The sequence below is a fragment of the Tribolium castaneum genome, chromosome 1 (assembly GCF_031307605.1).
Source record: "Tribolium castaneum strain GA2 chromosome 1, icTriCast1.1, whole genome shotgun sequence".
Lineage (NCBI taxonomy): Eukaryota > Metazoa > Arthropoda > Insecta > Coleoptera > Tenebrionidae > Tribolium > Tribolium castaneum.
Window position 1 is genome coordinate 29,796,804 of NC_087394.1, and position 20,018 is coordinate 29,816,821.

Here is a 20,018-nt window from a genome sequence, read left to right on the forward strand (position 1 = left end):
TATGAAAGAAGCTTTATGGTGCGTTCAACCATTGAGATATGCTCCACAAGACATCCATTTTTTCTACGAGCTGTAAGTTAGCCATCTCAATCCCAAATTAGAAACTATTCAGTCGAACGAAGGCATAAAAAGCTAAGTGGATGCATAGAGATTTTTTCGTCGCCGAGTGTCGCTATTGGAACATGTGATAAGCTTGGAAATTGTATTGGGATTAAGGGGTTTCCTTCCAAGCTTACTTCAAACAAGAGGGAAAAAACGGACATAGTTTAATTTAAATCACGAAGGAATCTAGTCGTGCACGATCGTCAAAAGGGCAGTAAAAAAGAAACGCGCTGTTTGGGACAAACGAGCACATAAAACATTTATAGGCAATGTTTATTGATTTTATCGCAACTATTATTTAACTTTAACATTATTTTAATGGATACTGGGCTTCTATAAAGATTTGTGGCTTTTAATTTTTTGGAACGCATCCACACATGGTAATGAGACCTGCTCTCGGTGCAAATGTTGGTGCAAACCGCAACGCTTCGAAAAATACGGGACATTACTATTAGAGGGTTGTAAACATCCACACCTTGAGGCTACAACATAATAAACCCATTCACTGTACAAGCCGGAAGAAAAATATACATTTTTAACGTGAAACAAGATTTACTGTGCAACATAATATTACATTATCCCGGATAAAAAGAACTAAATTGTGGTGAGCAGGATTTGTAGAATGTGGGAAATAGGAGTAGCGTACGACGATAAATTGCGAGATAAAACCTGCGGAGGGAGACCATTCCTTGTTTTTGGTTTAGTAATTATAACAAATGACTTAGTGGGCTGCTGCAGCCCCAGCGTCGCTCGGGGAGGCGCTTAACTTTCTGCTCTGGAAATTCTACGGTCCGATAGCGATTTCCGACAACTCTTTCCTCCCTCTCTTTCCTAATAAAATTATTAACCGCCCTCCGCTGACCGATCGATTCGGCCAAACCTTAACACTGGTAGAGCTATTACAAGCAGCTGATTTGTGTGTCTTCGGTTCCAAACTTGGGATTTTCGACGGAAACTGCCCGCCGGCCCATATTTTATTTAAACCGACGGAAAAGTCCTCGCCTAGTAAAATATGTGAGGACAAAGTGATGGTTTGTAGTAAAACTCAATTTTCTACACATTTTGGTGATGGCTATAAATCTTAATAATAAAGGTAGAACTCTCGGTCTCTGTTCATGCCTGCGATTTTATACCAAACAACTTAAAAAATCTTTACCGAACCAACTTTGAGTTATGTGAATATCCTAGACGCATAAAGAACTCGCGAACTTTGCGAGAGATGCTTTCAATTTATTGCGTTTTCTAAAAACTTCACAAACTTCCATAGGATCAGAATAATCATCAGGGGACAGTTATTTATTTAGATGAGCCACACAGCTGCTCAATAAAACTGTACCTTTATTAACCACTTAATTTCTAAGATGCAAAGTCGAATTCAAGATGAAATTCTATGTCAGAAACACGAATATGTTCAAAGAAACATGGCGGTAATAGAATAAGTTTGATGAAAATCGATCAAAAATCAGAAATGCAAAATGAGTTAGCAGTGTACACATTTAATATTAATTCTAACTTCAAAGAATTTTCCGTTATAAGTTTTATGTTTGGATGGATACTCCGTTTTACATCGAAAAAACCTATGTTTTATCCCCGATATTTTCACACAAATTTGATTTGAGACTGTTTTACGCTTCCACTAAGTATCTTTTTTAAAAGCTTTTATTTAACTTACTCTGTTGTCTGTGTGTCTGTTTTCATATTTTCGGAGCCAAATTTGAAAAGGTTAAAAATAAAAAGATAAAATGAGGTTTTGAAGAAAAAAATATAAAATAAAAAAATGTTTTTTTAAAGCTTTTATTTAAAAAATGCACTATAAAGTAAAAAATAATGTTTTTCAATCACAGGAGAATATTTTTTCTTACATGTTAGAATTCTAAAATTTATAAAAGTCTTGGGAGTAATAATACTAGGACATTACAGGATTGCATTGTTTAGTTGACAACTCCTAAATCTATAAACTGTAAGGAAAAATATTTTCTGTGGTTGACAAACAATATTTTTTACTTTTTAGTGCATGTTTTAAATAAAAACTTTTTTAGAAAAATATTTTTTATATGTTTTTTCAGATGTCAATGAACAAAAGACAATAATGCCTAGCTCCCAACATTAAATTGTTACGTACTTTTACAAATAAATCTTGGCAGTATTATTACTCATTCACAGAAGGTTGGGGAATCGCCTAACATAAATGCCTCATATTTCAATAATAAACATTATCTTTGTCCCCAAAGGGCGGTAAAACAGATAAGTTGTTCTGATAAAGCATCAAACATCTATTTCGAATACACACATCCTAAATAATTTATGCCCTTCACTTTTCTGGTGCTACCTTTGTTCAAAAATGAATGAGTTCTCTGACACGCTGCATTATTTGTGGATGTGTGTTTTTCTAGGATATTTCCATAAACATATAGTTTATATTGCTCTAACCTTCGGTATCGTGGCATCGCATATCGTAAAACCCAAATCCTTGATACACATCCTGAAAAGTCGGGGTAATGGTGCATCAAAAATATTCCAGCATAAAAGTGTGCTCTCAACGTCGAAAGAGCGAAAATAATTGTCAGTTTATTGCAACATCCCGTAGAATTAATTCTAGATTTGGCGTGAATAGTGTTTGGTTGTGGGAGACATGCCTACCTGAACCAGATTTATGATTACAGTTCCGGTCCACTATTTCAATTAATTTAATTGCGCTTTTATATAATGCTGTATCGTTTAATTTAATTTTAACGTTCGGGAAAGTCGAGTCACACGACCGTTTATCTTCCTTAAAACTGATTTACTGCCATACATACGATAGGTATTTGCTCGTTTTGTCACTGGGCTAACGTTTACCTTTTGCTTTCAGGTCATGCACTGTTTTAACTGGATCGGCTGTAGTTTTGCTATTACTCGCATCCTTCTTCTCACTTCTCGGCCACTGTAACAGCGACAATAAAACAATAATAGCGTGCGGATTCTTCATTTTAGGAGGTAATGTCACATTTTTATATTACTAGCACCTAACACCACTAGGAGGTAATCCTTTAATACTCGTAAACAAATTCAGAGGAATACGACCTACTCTGGTACTTAAAACGTTTTACACAGGGTGTCCGATTTTCGAGCTCCATTAGGATCTCAGTTATTATAAAAGATACGAGGTTGGTTAAATTAAGACAAAGTTGTGCTGAACAATTATCTCAAAGAAAATTTGATGGGTTATTTTTTAAATTATTGAGAAAAATATTTTTTTTTAATTTTCGATTTTATTTTTTTAAATCAAAACCAAAAAAATTGGATGTTTTGAAGTAAGACATTCTTTTTTTCTAAATCTGTCATAAGCTTTAGATTGACCTATGCGTCGTTTAGATTCCATGCAGAAATAGCCTTCATTTTTGCAAGAGAACATAACAAGACCTTCCTCTACAACATACTAAAAAATTGGACTCGTAAAGCTTTTCGTTTTCTTTTTATTTTATCCGGAATATAGGTCAATATTTGAAAGATTCGTATAAAGCACGGCTTTAGATTGACCTATGCGTCGTTTGGATTGCATACAGCAATAGCCTTCATTTTTGTACGAGAACATAACAAGACCTGGCTCTACAACATACTAAAAAATTAGAGTCGTAAAGCTATTTGTTTTCTTTTAATTAAATCCGTAATATAAAACAATATTTGAAAAATTCGTATAAAGCACGGCTTTAGACTGACCTATGCGTCGTTTGGATTGCATGCAGCAATGGCCTTCATTTTTGTACGAGAACATAACAAGACCTTCCTCTACAACATACTAAAAAATTAGAGTCGTAAAGCTTTTCGTTTTCATTTTATTTCATCCGAAATATAGAACAATATTTGAAAAATTCGTATAAACCACGGCATTAGATTGACCTATGCGTCGTTTAGATTCCATGCAGAAATAGCCTTCATTTTTGCACGAGAACATAACAAGACCTTTCTCTACAACATACTAAAAAATTGGACTCGTGAAGCTTTGCGTTTTCTTTTTATTAAATACGGAATATAGGACAATATTTGAAAAATTCGTATCAAGCACGGCTTTAGATTGACCTATGCGTCGTTTCGATTGCATGCAGCAATGGCCTTCATTTTTGAACGAGAACATAACAAAACCTTCCTCTACAACATACTAAAAAATTGGAGTCGTAAAGCTTTTCGTTTTCTTTTAATTAAATCCGGAATATAGGTCAATGTTTGCAAAATTCGTATAAAACACGGCTTTAGATTGACCTATGCGTCGTTTAGATTCCATGCAGAAAAAGCCTTTATTTTTGCACGAGAACATAACAAGACCTTTCTCTACAACATACTAAAAAATTGAACTCGTGAAGCTTTGCGTTTTCTTTTTATTAAATCCGGAATATAGGACAATATTTGAAAAATTCGTATCAAGCACGGCTTTAGATTGACCTATGCGTCGTTTCGATTGCATGCAGCAATGGCCTTCATTTTTGTACGAGAACATAACAAAACCTTCCTCTACAACATACTAAAAAATTGGACTCGTGAAGCTTTGCGTTTTTTTTTTATTAAATCCGGAATATAGGACAATATTTGAAAAATTCGTATAAAACACGGCTTTAGATTGGCCTATGCGTCGTTTAGATTCCATGCAGAAATAGCCTTCATTTTTGCACGAGGACATAACAAGACCTTCCTCTACAACATACTAAAAAATTGGAATCGTAAAGCTTTTCGTTTTCTTTTAATTAAATCCGGAATATAGGTCAATGTTTGCAAAATTCGTATAAAACACGGCTTTAGATTGACCTATGCGTCGTTTAGATTCCATGCAGAAATAGCCTTCATTTTTGCACGAGGACATAACAAGACCTTCCTCTACAGTATACTAAAAAATTAGAGTCGTAAAGCTTTTCGTTTTCTTTTTATTAAATCCGGAATATAGGACAATATTTGAAAAATTCGTATAAAGCACGGCTTTAGATTGACCTATGCGTCGTTTCGATTGCATGCAGCAATGGCCTTCATTTTTGTACGAAAACATAACAAGACCTTCCTCTACAACACACAAAAAAATTAGAGTCGTAAAGCTTTTCGTTTTCTTTTAATTAAATCCGGAATATAGGACAATATTTGAAAAATTCGTATAAAGCACGGCTTTAGATTGACCTATGCGTCGTTTCGATTGCATGCAGCAATGGCCTTCATTTTTGTACGAGATCATAACAAGACCTTCCTCTACAACATACTGAAAAATTGAAGTCGTGAAGCTTTTCGTTTTCTTTTTATTTTATTTTGTTTACAGTCACGACTTTTGTTTAAACAAACTTAGTGTAAAAGTAAGATTAATGAATCTCAACGACGTTGCACTGAAGTATGTTTTATCTCAAGCAGCAAGAAACTTGATAGACAGATTAAACTGGTGCAAATTAGCAATAATGCATGCCAAAAAAGTAAGTTTGTTGTTACACAGCATTTGCATAAATGAAAACCGCAAATTAAATTACTCCTCCACATCTGCACGTTTGATGGTTTCATATTGATCATCGCAATTTAGTTCCGTTAATTATATCAGCGGCGGCATTAGAAGATGCACTTACGAGTCGTAAAACGTGAAGCGTCTGCCTTTCCTCGAACATTAACGAAGAAATAAGTTGGCGATTATGTGGAGCGGTTATGAAATAGTACGGGAGTCGCCTTCAGGTTTCAGCTTTGATAAGTTGTGCGGGAGCTTAGGTGTGGCCACTACGAGCGAGGAGGATTTACCGCAAGGATTTAAAGATTTACTATGCTTTTCTTGTATTTCTTTTCCTATCCGACCTGGCAGTTTTCAAGCAATATTGAACCAGACTACTGAAGAACTAATTTTTAGCGGGATTTTCGGTGACACGTGACAAATTGAGGCTTACATTTAACTGGAGGAGATGAGTCGTTACACACCGATGAACTTCTCATAAATTACGCCCTTTTCATAACACAAGTGACGACGACTTGTAGCTAAATGGCAAGATGGCCCCAAATAGCACAGCTTCGAAGTAATTAAAGCAAATTAGGATCAGGTACAATTGACAAAACGGCGTGAAATGTTTACGAAACTATTGTCTTGTGTTGCAAACAAGATTAATAAATCTGAGGGAATCACGAGTATTTACCAGCGCTTCCGAAATAGCGAAGTTTAAACTGTCGGAGCGGAGTTGTTGCTAATATCAAAGTTCAGTTTTAACCACACTTCCAAACTTCCTAATTTTGACTATTGGTAACACATTAGAACGCTCACTGAAGTAAGGAAAAAATTAATTTCAAACACTTTGAGAAGCTTTGAGCGAACCAACGTGCTTAATAATTGCAACACCACATAGAGCAGAGCTTTAGCTTCAAAACAAGGCGAAGAGCTTTCACAAGCCTGAGTTGTAAACAAAATCAAATAATATGTTTTCTATTGAACACCAAATTTCGTTAACCACAAAAACAAGTAAATAGTTATTTATAAAAATTTTGGATTTTTTTAATTGCTTAAGATGAAGACAAAAGAAAAACCAAGAAAAAAATAAAAACAAAAATAAAGACAATAAGAAGAAGAGAAAAAAACAAGAAGAAGAATATAGACGAATACCAAAAGAAAAAGACAAAATAAAAGCAGAACTAATAAAAGAACTTTTATTACTATTTGCAATATTTAGGCCTTTTAATGTTAGAAAACTAAATAACTAAATAGTGCCATGAATTTAGGCAAAGTTCGAGACAATCAATATCTTAGCGCAAAGCCATCGAATTTGTTTTTTTAAAAGAAATCGTCAATAAATAAGTTTTTATTGAACCTTTAATAAACCTCCAAGGCCTATTATTTCAATGTCGAGTTAAATACAGAGTGTTTCACACAACTTTACGAGGCCTGCACCTTACGTACGCAGCCAAATATACAAAAGTCACAGAATACTAAATTCAAAAAATTTATTTTAATTATTAAATTTTTGTAAACTTATGACAGTAGATGTCAAACTAATCATTGACTAACTAATGACTGACTAACCAAAAACCTTCTAATTTTTTGAAAGGGTGAACAAACTAAAGAGGCCTATCTAAATTTTTAGAATTTGTAAAATTTGAGTTAACTTAGATTTATTCTAACTCAGACCTAAAGTAAAAATTAATTTATTTCAAGTATCAGAAGCGATAAAAGCGTTTAGGTTAACTTAGAGTTAACTTTAACTTTAAAGTTAACTCACTATTGAAATAATGGGAATAATTCGTCAAACCTAGTCTAATAACCACATTATTAATAAACAAAATGTAGTACAAATTCCTAAAGTGAACAAAAAATCAATTTTAACGTTGGTTATTCTTTATACAAAATGCTCTATTTAAATGCAAAAACACGTTTAACACTATTTCATTTCGTTGGTGTTTAGAAGTTTCTTGTTCGTAAGAAACAGGCATTTCGTGCAAGTAGTGCATTACAGTTTTTTGCGGCGGTATTAACACAAAGAATGTGTCTTTTAAAGTGAAAACTTTCTGATATTATGTTATAAAAACTGCACAACTTTCTGAATGGAAGGATTAGACAGTTATTGCCACCGTTATTATTTATTTTTGTGGTGAGACTACAATTTGACCTCATGACAATAAATAAACACGAGTGGTAAAATATTTTGCAATATACAACATTTGTATGGTCATTTCAGTAGCTTATGCAAGTTAACATAAATAAATCTAATGTCTAGCACAGCCAACAAAATTATTGATCTCACAATAATTTCCAGTTTCACGTAAATTGGTTCATTCATTTAAATAGTCGCATCTAATTATTTTCGTGTTATTGGCGGAAATGAAGCTTCATTATTTTGTTAATTTGCAAATACAGGACCAAAGCAGCGAATTAAAATGTACTAAATACTTTTAATAACGGTTTGTTGATATTTTCAAATAATCTGTAACAAAATAAACATAAATTGGTGTTTAATTGCTGTGCACGAGGGCGGTGTGTTTTCCCCGAAAATAGATACAGTAAAAAACTGCGAAAGCTCTTTACTCGTTATTCACTTCAACTTTCTGTACACGTAACGCTTGAAGCTTGCTGCGAAATATAAAAAAGCTTTCACGTTTGACAGCGCAAGATGTATGATGCGGGATGACAACAACTAAATTACTAGATAAAAACTACTTCCGAATTTTAACACATAATATACATAAATACAGTAATAATGAGGAAAAATCAGCCTTCATTCAATTGGTTGTTGGCTCTAATTTAGGATAAATATTTCGATTAAAAACTAAATCCTGATACGTAAATACACACAGATATTGCATTTATTTTAAATGAGTTTAAATAAACAATTCCAAAAACCGTTTGCGCTCGGTTTTAAATTTTGAATGTTGTTGCAATGTTTAAAAAACGGGTGTTGGGGATAACAATGGCCGTGGCAGTTTGAAAATGATTAATTAGTTACTAGGATATCTTAAGTTTAAAGCAACCCTTACAAATTACTGCGGAACTATTTGAAAACATTCCTGCGTAACAGCGAAATTTCCTTTTAGAAATAAGGCACAGCTTTCGTATTGTCTCTAAGTATGACATTGCTCGAGTCTGCAGTCAGATAATCTTTTTGTTTCAGGGCTTTCTTTGGGAACGGGTCTGGTGGTTTTTGCATCTGCTCTGTCAGAGACTCTGATGGAAATAACACAATATCACAAGGAACCTCCCTCCGGCCCCGTCTACGACTATCGTTACGGATGGTGTTTCTTCACGGCGGGGGCGGCTTTTATCATGACAAAAATGGCTGCAGTCTTCTCTCTTACAGGATATCTCAACAGATTTCCTTCTGTCGATGAAATGGTACGTTTTATTTCATTTCCTTGTTTATGTATGTCTGCTGCCGTCTCATTACCGAGATCTAATCGATATCGTCACGGAAGCTCGCCATTCACACAAAGAACAATAGCAGTTCTACTCATTGCGGGAGCTTCACCTAATAACTGCAATCCGTTTTTAAAATCACCGAAATGCAAGGACTATGCTTTTTCCCAAGTTTGGAGTTTTATTAAATTCATCTCTTCGTAACTAAACCAGGAGCTTACATCAGAAGATTTCATAAAAGATTCTCTTCGGGGTTAAAACAAAGCACTTTGGTGAAAAACTTACGTTTTTATTTTCTGAATCAAAGGAAAATATTCAGCATCGCCAACTTGTCTCGACTTTATTGTGGCATCATAACTGAGCTATCAATCAATAATGCAGCAAAATTCGCTTTTGACGTTGCTTTCACTTACCCTCATAGTTTTTGTGAATTCAACACATAAAAAACTTTCACGCTATTGAATTCAATTTTCAATAATTAACAACCGAAATCATTTAAATTAATGAACAATATTGTGAGTTTTTCAGATGTGGCATTCGTGATTCAAATTTCGTTTCGTATTGACATGGCTTGTGATGCCATCCATTGTTTACACAATTGAGTTATTTCTACATTAAAGCATGTATAATTTTACCACGGCCACAATGTTACCAGAAACATTATTCTGGAAAAACATCCGAAAATTGAGCTTGGAGTTATAAAAAGTGGTCTTTTCAGCAGATTTTGTCTCGTTAATTCAGTTTTAGTGTACCTTTTGTGTTTTCAATACCAACTTTCAACATTGGTATTTTTATTGTCCCATTTCCTTCATACGAGTACATTCTTTTTCAGGGAAAAAACATGATTTACTTCAATAAAATTCCCTTAAATAGCTTACTTGTAAAATTTGCAATCAAAGGCACAGACAGACAGCAGTTGAAATAATAATCAACATAAATGTGACTATGACACAGTTACGCTCAACTTTTATTATGATTACCTGTTTTTTATCTTTATTGGTGCAAAGACAACAAAGCAGTTTATGTTCAGAAACGTGGGGCCTAAGACAACACAACATTAAATCACATACAACTCAATAAAGCAACAATAATCCAGAACAAATAAAAAAAAATTACACCAAGATTCCAATAATTTATAGTAACTACAGATTCATTCCAATAAACGTAAATTAATTAATTCTTGAATTCCTATTTAATTTCCGTAATTCCACCTTAATTTTCGAAAATACTTTCGTAGGTTTCAAGGTAATTTGAGTAATTCCAAGCATTTCCTTTAAAAAATTTAAAATTTGGACAACTAACTCCAGTTGTACTTTAATTAAGGTTTTTATAATTCTTGTTTTTAAAAATTTTGTTCAGCAATATTTTTATCAATTTATCAACTCGCTATCACCCCCATATTTTCGCAAGATTCAAGGCTCTGTCTCTGTACATTTAGACAGGAACAAGTTTTTGGTCGATTACGGCAATGAAGCCCAAAGTGTGGCTCATTCTTCAAGACATTATCTTCCACGTTCAAGTTCATGAAACATGGAACTGAATAATCAAAACATTTTAGCACACACTCAAGTGTGTTTCTATTTATTTTGAAACTATAGAAACACAAAAATCACCTCTTTCAAGTACAGTTGTATTGGATTGATGGACTCAGATAAACAGTGTCTCTTCCCCTTTGTGTTAAAATAATTGTTTTAAACCCACTCATTAACTGGATTACTTTGGCTTAAGCAAATTTACAGAAGAGTAATTTCTGCATTACAATTAACACATTCACATTTATTGTGACTCTTGGATTAATGAACATAAAACGAAAGTGTGACCATTTCGTTTTATTTTAACCATACTTATTAATTGAATGCTCGTATGAATGTTTCCTCGATTTATACAAGAAAACAAATGAAAGGGTAAGTAGTTTAATTAAATGTTAAGTACGCTTAATAAGTACAAATAACAAACGCTACGTAAAAATGTTAACTTTTTTTAAACTTTAAGTAAAGATGCGAATTTTTTATTGATAAATTACAAATAGAAAAGATGTTTTATTAATTGAGTTCTGATACTTATTAAAATTAAGACGTATTTCTGATACACCCTGTACCGTGCTATCTAACAATTGTTAGATAACATTGTATTCTTCTTCTTCAGGCTTGAGGAAAAGATTAAAATCTTGAAACGTCGCCAAAAAAATCATCGTTATTTTTCTTAATCTTAATTCCAAACCCTCATTTTCAACTTTAAGGGCCGGTTTATAAAAAGCTCTGTTAAGATTTAATTTGAAGGATCCAATCAAACTGCTTCAATTTAGTCACGTGGTCAGTTAATCACGCATTCAGACCGGTCCTAAATTTACCAAATAAAATCACATATTTATCTGCAAAATCGTTTTTAGTCCATGTCTGTCATCTACAATATATTTATTCAAACAAATTAATATTATAGTGTCTTTTCGTTCGGTTTTCCTCTTTAGTCAATTGTATTGACACTGATGTGTTTTTTGAAAAATAGCAAAAAAGAAATTCAAAAGAAAAACACTGTAAATGTCTGTAGCCATTTATAAGCACTTTTTTCTTATTAAGTAATATTTAAATACACTACCACACTTAGGAGTTAAAATATCTTAGTATATTATTATAATTTTTACTCAGCTCTTTATTGGTGTCAGAGGCGTATTTAGGTCCATGGCTGGTCCGGGGCCTAAAGTCCTATAACAACTATGTAAAAAAAATATTTAGATTAATTCATAAAGTAAGAAAAAATTTCCTCCGAAAACGGACAATTTTTATTGAAAGAAATTTTTTAAAAATCTTTATAATACAAATCACCCTTTAAAATTTTAAATGATACTACTTCTTTAACGACACATCAAATGAACTGCTAAACTAGATAAACTGCCCGAAAAAGATTAAAAATATTGAATGTGTTTTAATATACACTATTCTAGAACAGTCAAGAAAGTCTAAATTCTATCACTTTTTGAGCATTAAAATTTAAGAAAAAAGAAAAAAAGAAAAAAGAAAATCAGTAAATAATGTATTTGCTTTTAACATAATCCTTTTCATCAGTTCATTCCTAAACATTACCTACTTTCTGAAAATATTCGCTTATAAAGGTAATATTTTTTTCTAGAAGACAACTTTAGATAATAAAATGAAAAGGTTCATAGAAAACACATGATTTTACGCTTCATGCTTCTGTGGATTTTCTCTTGATTTAAAATTCAGTATGAACCTTATTTTTTATTTTGTTTGAATAAAACAGCATATCGAGCAGTTCTAACACATATTCTCCAAAAATGCAAAATGATAGTACTGAAAATTAATTTGAAAAACCTGAAAAAGTTCTTTTTTTTGTTACCACACATGCACTGGATTTTTAAATGTCTCCTTAATTTTCGAAAATAATTACTAAAAAATCACCTTTTGTTTATATAAAGTTGTTGGTTTTTTAAAAAACGTAGCCATGTTGGCACTTTTTTGGTAATTTTAAGTACGTTGTTGCTGATTTTTTTCAGAAATTTTTGGTGAACTAATCAGGTTTTTTCTACCAAAACTCATCTATTTATAATAAATGATTTTTCTATAATAAGTATGAACTGAAACTACCAAAAAACTGCCAAAAACTCACTATTCAAACAATTAAGAACTTAAGCAAAAAGACTTAAAAAGAAGCAACCCGAATATTTTGTATATTTTTTCTGCCATCCTGGGCTATAGTCCATTTAGCCAACGTGTAAATATGCCACTGCTTAGTATTCTTTCTAGCCTTTATACTACAGTTAACACAATAAATTGAATAAATATTGTAGAGGTCCCCAAATACGTCCTTTGTGGTGTCAACTTTTCTGAATAATGTTTATCTCGTGTAGCATGTAATAAAGTAATAAAATACCGCTCAATGGAGCCAATAATATAAATTTTCCTCTTGTATATCCTTCCTTTAATACGTTAGCCGATAAACCGGCTACGCACCTCCCCCGAGAGTATTTAACTTAATCATCCGATATCAGACCGTGCGGGGCAATTTCTTCACAAGTCAAGCGATCCCTGGCGTGCTCTCAACCCCCGATTTTTCCCGTTCCAGGTACGGGAAATGGTCCCGGGGGCGGAGCGCAAGTTGCGGGAGCACCAGCGCCTCTCCAGCGAGTACCTGGTGCGGCACGCGGCGCCGTCCCCCAGGCAGCAGTACGACGTCATCTCCACAAACCGTCCCAAGTACGAGGCCGAGTGCGGCCCCCTGCTCAACAAGACCCCTCCGGACGTGTGCACCACCAACAAGTGCGTCGATTTCGGTGTGACGGACCTCAACAGTAGTGTGCTAATGTCTGGTGTGATCGAGCAAAACTACAGTGGCGGAGGGCACGTGATGGCCGGCCAGACCATTCCCATCACCATCAAAAACCACACTTCGACGGCGCCGCTCTCCTTCTCGCCCGCCAATAAGTACGGAACAATGCCAGGAACGACGCTTCATCAGGGATTCCTGGGCGTCGCCGAAATTGGAAGTTCCAGTTCGAACAGTTCGAGTGGATACTGTTCCAAAAGTAAGACTTTACAACACCAAAGGCCGAGGAAGAAGTGTGTTAAAATTGAAAGTTTCCAAACTCCTGATGCCGGGTTCGCAGACTTTGGAGGCAAGAGGTCGAATACATTAAGTTACTCCGGGAGCGCGGTATGACGAGCGAAAGCTATTATGGAAAAATATTCTAAAACTTCCCTAGGGCACACTGGAAATTTACACTTGCATTGTAAATAATAAGGGCGATCGGAAAGTTTGCTAATGAAAATCCCTGATTAAAGCGAGGGATTTTTATAGACTGACACTAAATTGTTTACAATGCAGGGTTCTTTTTGGTTCAAGGGCGCAGAAGGACTAGGATAAAGTCACAATAACACCAGTTACGTTACAAATAAATATAAAAATTACTATTTATTTACAAACTTTTAACAAAACTGAAATAAAATCCAAATACTATATCAAAATAATAGCGACAATCTTTCAACCCCGTTAACTAACACAGAGCCGGATTACAACTATGGAAGCCCTAGGACAATTTTTATTACACAGTGAAACAAAATACTCCAGACAAAAAAAGAAAAAAAATATATTATTATAATATAATAAATATATTAATATATAAAGATATATTATCGACCTGTAAATGGTTACATTCGATTTAGGATAAAACGATACATTAAAAACATTACAGAACTCTAAATAATTGACATTTGCGAAGTTTATTTAACGGTCATTTAAATGTATTTTTTGCGTATTGTTCTTAAAATAAATGAGGTTTTATTAAAAAAAAGTAAGAACTAAGTGTCAACACTATAAAATAAAAGTAAAAATTAAAAATGAAATAATAAAGGATAAAATAATAATTTTTAAACATAAATGCGCTAGAGTTCAATAACTATCACAATTCAAAAACTGTTACAACTAGTATAAATATCTACAAAAAAAATATTTTTATATTTAGGAAAAATTTAATATAAATTAATAAATAAATAAATAAATAAATAAAAACAGAACCTAAATTAGTAACTAAATTAACCCACATCAAAAATGATAACAGATTAGAGTGGTAATAACTAATAATGTTTGTTTCTTCACAAACATGTTAGTTTCGAGCTCAGGTTTGAAAAAGTTTATGTAATGAGGAAAGCATCCTAATTTGTTGCTAAGCGTGAGTTTTTTTTTAGAAATTACGATAAAATGCACATTTAAAACAATATGCAAAATAGGGGTAAAGCTTATAACTTAAAATAAAACACTTGTTTCTACTTTCTTGAGCCTCTTCAGAAATAATCCGACTCCAAAAAATTCCGTCAGTCAATCCATCAAGATAATAAAGATAGGTAATAGTCCTAATAAAAAAATATTATTGAAACGTAATAACTAATAACAAAAATGTAAACAACATCCAAGACTACAAGTCATTGCAGCTAAAACCAACCTTAATACTACTTTAAGTATATCCTACTTTGAAAAAATGACTTTTAGTGTGAAAGAAAACGAAAATTTTTTCCTGAAAAAACCACTAATCAAAACATAAACTAAATAACATGACAAACACATAATAAAGCATCTAAATCAAAAGAATATGACAATGATTCAACTTAAATAAATGATTTGGTGGCAAAAGAGCAAAATAATAAATCCGAGAATTTGCTAAGCGCAAAACAAAAAGAAGACAGATAAATGTAATGCAAAAATTTTATCGAAAACTACATTAAAATAAAATACCAAGTTGCACAAGATAGAGATATAGTCTCCAAATTGTAGAAAATTTTGTTTTTCTTTAGTAAATCTTAACCCGTATTAAATTTTAAAATTTTAAACCTATCGAGCCGGTTTATAGAAAGCTCTTGACGTTGATAAAAGTTAACAACGCGAATAGACCAATCAAAATGCTTCATTTTGGTCACCTGATCATTTAATCACAGATTAAATTAATGACGCTTCTATAAACCGGACATTAGTATTTTTTTCTCAAATTGAATTTCCCAACGTTTCTGTTTTTTGTTCCTGGCGATTAAAACAATTTGGAGCCGAGACATCCAATGCTCGAAGCGCTCTCATTTTTACTCAACCACACTAAATTGTTTGGTACAGAAAATTGGGCTATTTCGTTTCCCCTCCTAGCTCTCTTTGGCAACGACCTACGCAGTATGAGGGCTAATCCGGCCCTGTAATAACGCTTGAGATGAATCAAAATACGAAAACCACTAGTTTACTCCGACAAATGATCAAACTGTTGAATCAACAATATTGTTTATAATGTATTTGTGATAAAATACCAGAAATAAGATATTTTTCTTTCATTAATGAGAAAAATGGAAAACATGGTGCTCAACTCGGAAAGGATTCTCGTCTATCTCGTACACTAATTAATTATTGATTCATTACTAAGGATTTTAAATTTTTCTTTCAAAACAACTCTGCACTTGGAAAGTTTCCATCACTCCATCAGCTATTTCCTTGGCCAGAAATAGAAGTATAACACCATAATCAAACACAAGCTTCTAAAATCAGCACTTATCCTAGTCCTTACTAGGCAGTTTTAATAATTTACGTACTGTTTTTTTCTTGAATGATAGTTTTCCCGCTAGTCCGAGCAACTACTTTTCTACAAACCCTTTAGTTGCGTTGACTTTTCATATTTCGAGCATCTGTTTACCTCATAACGACAAATCAAATGTTCATATCGTATCTTAAATGTTAATCGTACATTTGGTTGTATTTTATTAAAGAAATAACTTTGTAATTGCTGTGATAAATAAGGTATTTATTATTAATCATTAATCCCCGTAATATAAAAGGTTTGTGATTTGTTAATACAACTTTTATTTGTTAAAATAAAACAATTAAAACCAGGCCATTGTTTCGTATTTGTTGACCTATTCAGTTTTTTTACTTTAATTAAAAACATCTGCGCCCACGTTACTCCTTTTATTCATAACGGGCGTTTTTTGTATGTTAAAGCAGTTATGACCATCATGCCCTTTCTATAGACAGATACCACCATTTTATTAACGCAAAGTTCAAGACTCCAGCTCTAAAATTGTAATTTAGGTGCGGTAAAGCATACATAAAATAGGATTTAACTATATAATAGGCATCAGTAATTAAATTAAGTATCTAGTTCAAAGTAGTTAACAGTTTGGTTAAAATTACATATTCAAAGCGGAACTCTGAAGCCAACTATAACCACAAGCTAAAAGTATCTCACTTAATATATTTATTTTCAATAAACTTTCACCGCAAAGTACTTGTTGTTACTGGTGATTTGGAATCAAATACAAATCGCCTTTTATTAGCTTCGAAAACACATAAAGCACTCAAACCTAATCGCTCATTTAAAACCGAATTAATTCCCAATGACCGCCAGGGCAACAAAAGATCAATAGGTACCTGTTTCAACTATGAAACTATGGGTTAGGGTGCTTCTGTAGATAACGATTCAGCCTGATATGCAATTATGCAAACATTTTCTCCCTTTTCTCAACTGCGAAGCGGCTGTTCCGCAATGATTAAAAAGCATTAATTAAATTTCTCATCGTTGGCGAAATTTCACAGATGATAAAAAACAAAGAGGAGGTAGGTTCATAGAAACGCATTGGCTTCTTGGAAAAATTTAATTCTACATCAAAATTCAAAGCTTCTTACTTGTACTCGTATAAATAAGCATAAGATCACGAATCTGAAATAGGAATTATTTGCTACAAAATGGGAACAATGTAGCTTTTAGAGAGGCACTAGAACCGCGAATTCTGCCATAACATTGCATCTACGAAATCTAGGTAAAAGCTTTCAGCTCGCAAACAGTACTTCGGCAAATGCACCCGGGATCAGATTTGTTTTTGGACTCTCGTAAAATAAACCACTTGCCGTTTTTAAACAACAATTTATTGGAAATTTTACGGCTAAGTATCCGATTTTTCAAGGCGGGGTTATGAGGCCTTTGTGATAAATTGAAATTTACGAGCTTAAGGAATTAGGACGTCCTGAAAGCACTGCATCTGGGAAAAGTTCTAAACCTCATACAGTAAATAAATGAGCTGTTTCCGACTGAAAGTTCACTCGAGAAATGTCATCGAGTATTAGCTTTAATATCCGTGAAAAATAAGCCCGCTCTGGAGACTTTTGCATAATATGTTGGAAGGCAAAACGGGAGCGCTAACGCCTTTACCTTTTTCAATCAAGGCTAGTCAACAAATAGGCAAATTGTATCATGTGCCATGATGAAATAGTTGCCGAGAGGTCAGACAGCAGAGCGAGCGTTCGGGCTTTGAACTGCTCCATTCGTCTGGAAGTTTGACCACTTTTGCTCAAATACTGCTGTCAAAGCAATGATCATGTAAATACCTTCCGCCAAACATTTAACAGTTAGTTAGACAGTGACAAACGCTGCTATTACCTAAATAGTAAAATGCGCGCGTTTTGTTTCGCTTAACTGATAAGCTTTGGCAACTTTTGCGCTTTCCTCTCCAGACCAGCACAGTTTGAATGTTTTTAAATTCGTCTAGGGGATAGTAAGTCTCAACTTAATCTCATTTAAGGGACTTGGTAGTAGTTGGAAAAGAGCGAGCCCGCAAGCATTTCTGCACAAAGTTGTAATTGCAAAACAGTTACATATGAGCAACATTAATCCGAATATCCCGATCCAGAGCAGCCTTTCCGGGTTCCGGTCCCGGAGCGACAGCGGACGGTCCCCGCGATGCAGTCATTTGTTTTAATTACTAAAACAGAAACAAGAATCTGTGGCCTCTCCTGCCGGACCCCTGCCATTAATCATTTTATCCATCGCTGCGTTCCACCAATATTTTCACTCGCAAATTACAATTGCCGGATATTGAATTCTGTATCACTTGTGCAGTTTAAATAATCGATTGTGGGAACACCGATTTTTCAATCAGACAACAAAGTGAAGGGAAACGTAAGGGATCGCAGCACAAGTGGGTGTATTACCTTATGATAAATTTAAATAAACACCGCTGTTGACTGAGGGGTGAGTTTAATAATAAAGTTGTTTAAATTGTGAATTGTGATAACGGCAGTCCTGGGACTGCAGGTGTAATCTGCTGCCTTAGGGGTTGTAGTAAAGTTTGCTTGCTTAAATCGTTAAATCCCGTTCAGAAACTTTACATGCTGATAGATCTGTTTCGCTTTAACTTCACCTTGAATATCTCACACGATGCTCCTTTTCTCCATTATTTTTTCATTAAAACTTTACAAAGCAATCCTATCTTGAGTCGAAATGCTAGTTGGAAATTCAATTTATTTTCAATTACGTAAACAGACGTGGTGGGAACTTAATTGGCAGTCGACTTAAAAAACGACCTTTTTTCAACAACTTTTAAACCTTTTCGCTTTTCACAACCATTAAGTTATAGTTATTAACAATACAAGTGCGAAAACACAAGTTTAAAGTTCGAGGGCTGTCGTTATGCAACGAGCGCATGCGAGGGAAGCGTGTTTTAAAATAGTATTTATAATCTAGGATTCAAATATTAAAAAGAAGGCTTAAACAATGTTTGGTTAAATTGTTTAAAAAATGCATTAAAAAGCAAATACAAATTACAAAATTTTCTCAGTTCTTTTAGATTTAGAGTAAATAAAAAAGTTAAACTAGGGATAAAATCTAAAACGTTTGACAGACGTAGCTAAGGCAAATTTTAATGTTTGGCGCTTTTATTGCTTGTAAACAGTAATGACCGTCAGTTAATTACGCTGAAAACAGGATCATTCAGGCGATACTAATATGACAGAACCAAAAATGCTTCTGGTAAATTTAATTAAAATTATTGACCTAAGAAGCAATCTTTGTGACTCTGTGACTGCGTTATTTGATCTATTCAACACTTTAAGGCGGGTTTCAAAATTTAATTTCCCCGAGACACAAAAAATTATGTCCTTTGATGCTGGCGCTCTGTTCTTATAAATCTCACGACATTTTCATTTTAAATACAAATTATTTTCCCTTATATTGCCTTAATTAAGTTTTAATTTTTCTTGCATTATTAATTACTGTCTTAATGAACGAAAATGAAAAAGAAACTGTGTACTCAATATTAAAATTTTGAGCGCTGTTTTCTGGGATGATATGAAAAGTGAGTAGTAAGAAGGACCCTTCAGAATACTTTGTTTTGTTTAAAAATTAAGCTAATCTTTCGAAAGCTCCATTTATTAGAGAAAAAATTATTTAGAAACATTTATGAATGAGATTCTCCTTTTAAGTCGTTAATAAATTTTTCTAATTTTTAATACCATATTTTTTTTAAATGGAGAAAACATACTGTTGGTAATTCGTCTTCGACTCATGGTGAATTTATGTGATTTTAATAAAGAGATTTCCCTAAAAATGTTAATTTTGAAACATATCTTAAAAACAGGGCAAAATGTTTAAAAAAAACAAGTGTTCTGAAGGGGCCTTCTTACTACTAAAGTGTGATATAAAAATCGAAATGGAAGCGTCAAAGTGCAGGCGTTAATGTGATCCTAGGTCCCCCAAAACTGGTTGCTATTACCTGACGTCACAAATAATTAATGGCGCGCTTTTATCTCAGCCATTCTCTAAATTGAGATGTCGTCA

The 20,018-nt window shown here is 33.5% G+C and overlaps 1 protein-coding gene across 1 annotated transcript in view; it reads left to right on the forward strand.

Annotated features, from left to right (window-relative positions):
* Window positions 1-13,998, forward strand: part of LOC100142161 (uncharacterized) — a 34,252-nt gene extending 20,254 nt beyond the window's left edge. The window contains exons 3-5 of the mRNA XM_001815973.4: window positions 2,954-3,078; window positions 8,685-8,905; window positions 13,007-13,998. Of these exons, the coding sequence (XP_001816025.1) occupies window positions 2,954-3,078; window positions 8,685-8,905; window positions 13,007-13,600 (940 nt within the window). The 3' untranslated portion in view covers window positions 13,601-13,998. The remainder of the gene's footprint in view (window positions 1-2,953; window positions 3,079-8,684; window positions 8,906-13,006) is intronic.
* Window positions 13,999-20,018: the final 6,020 nt, after the last annotated feature.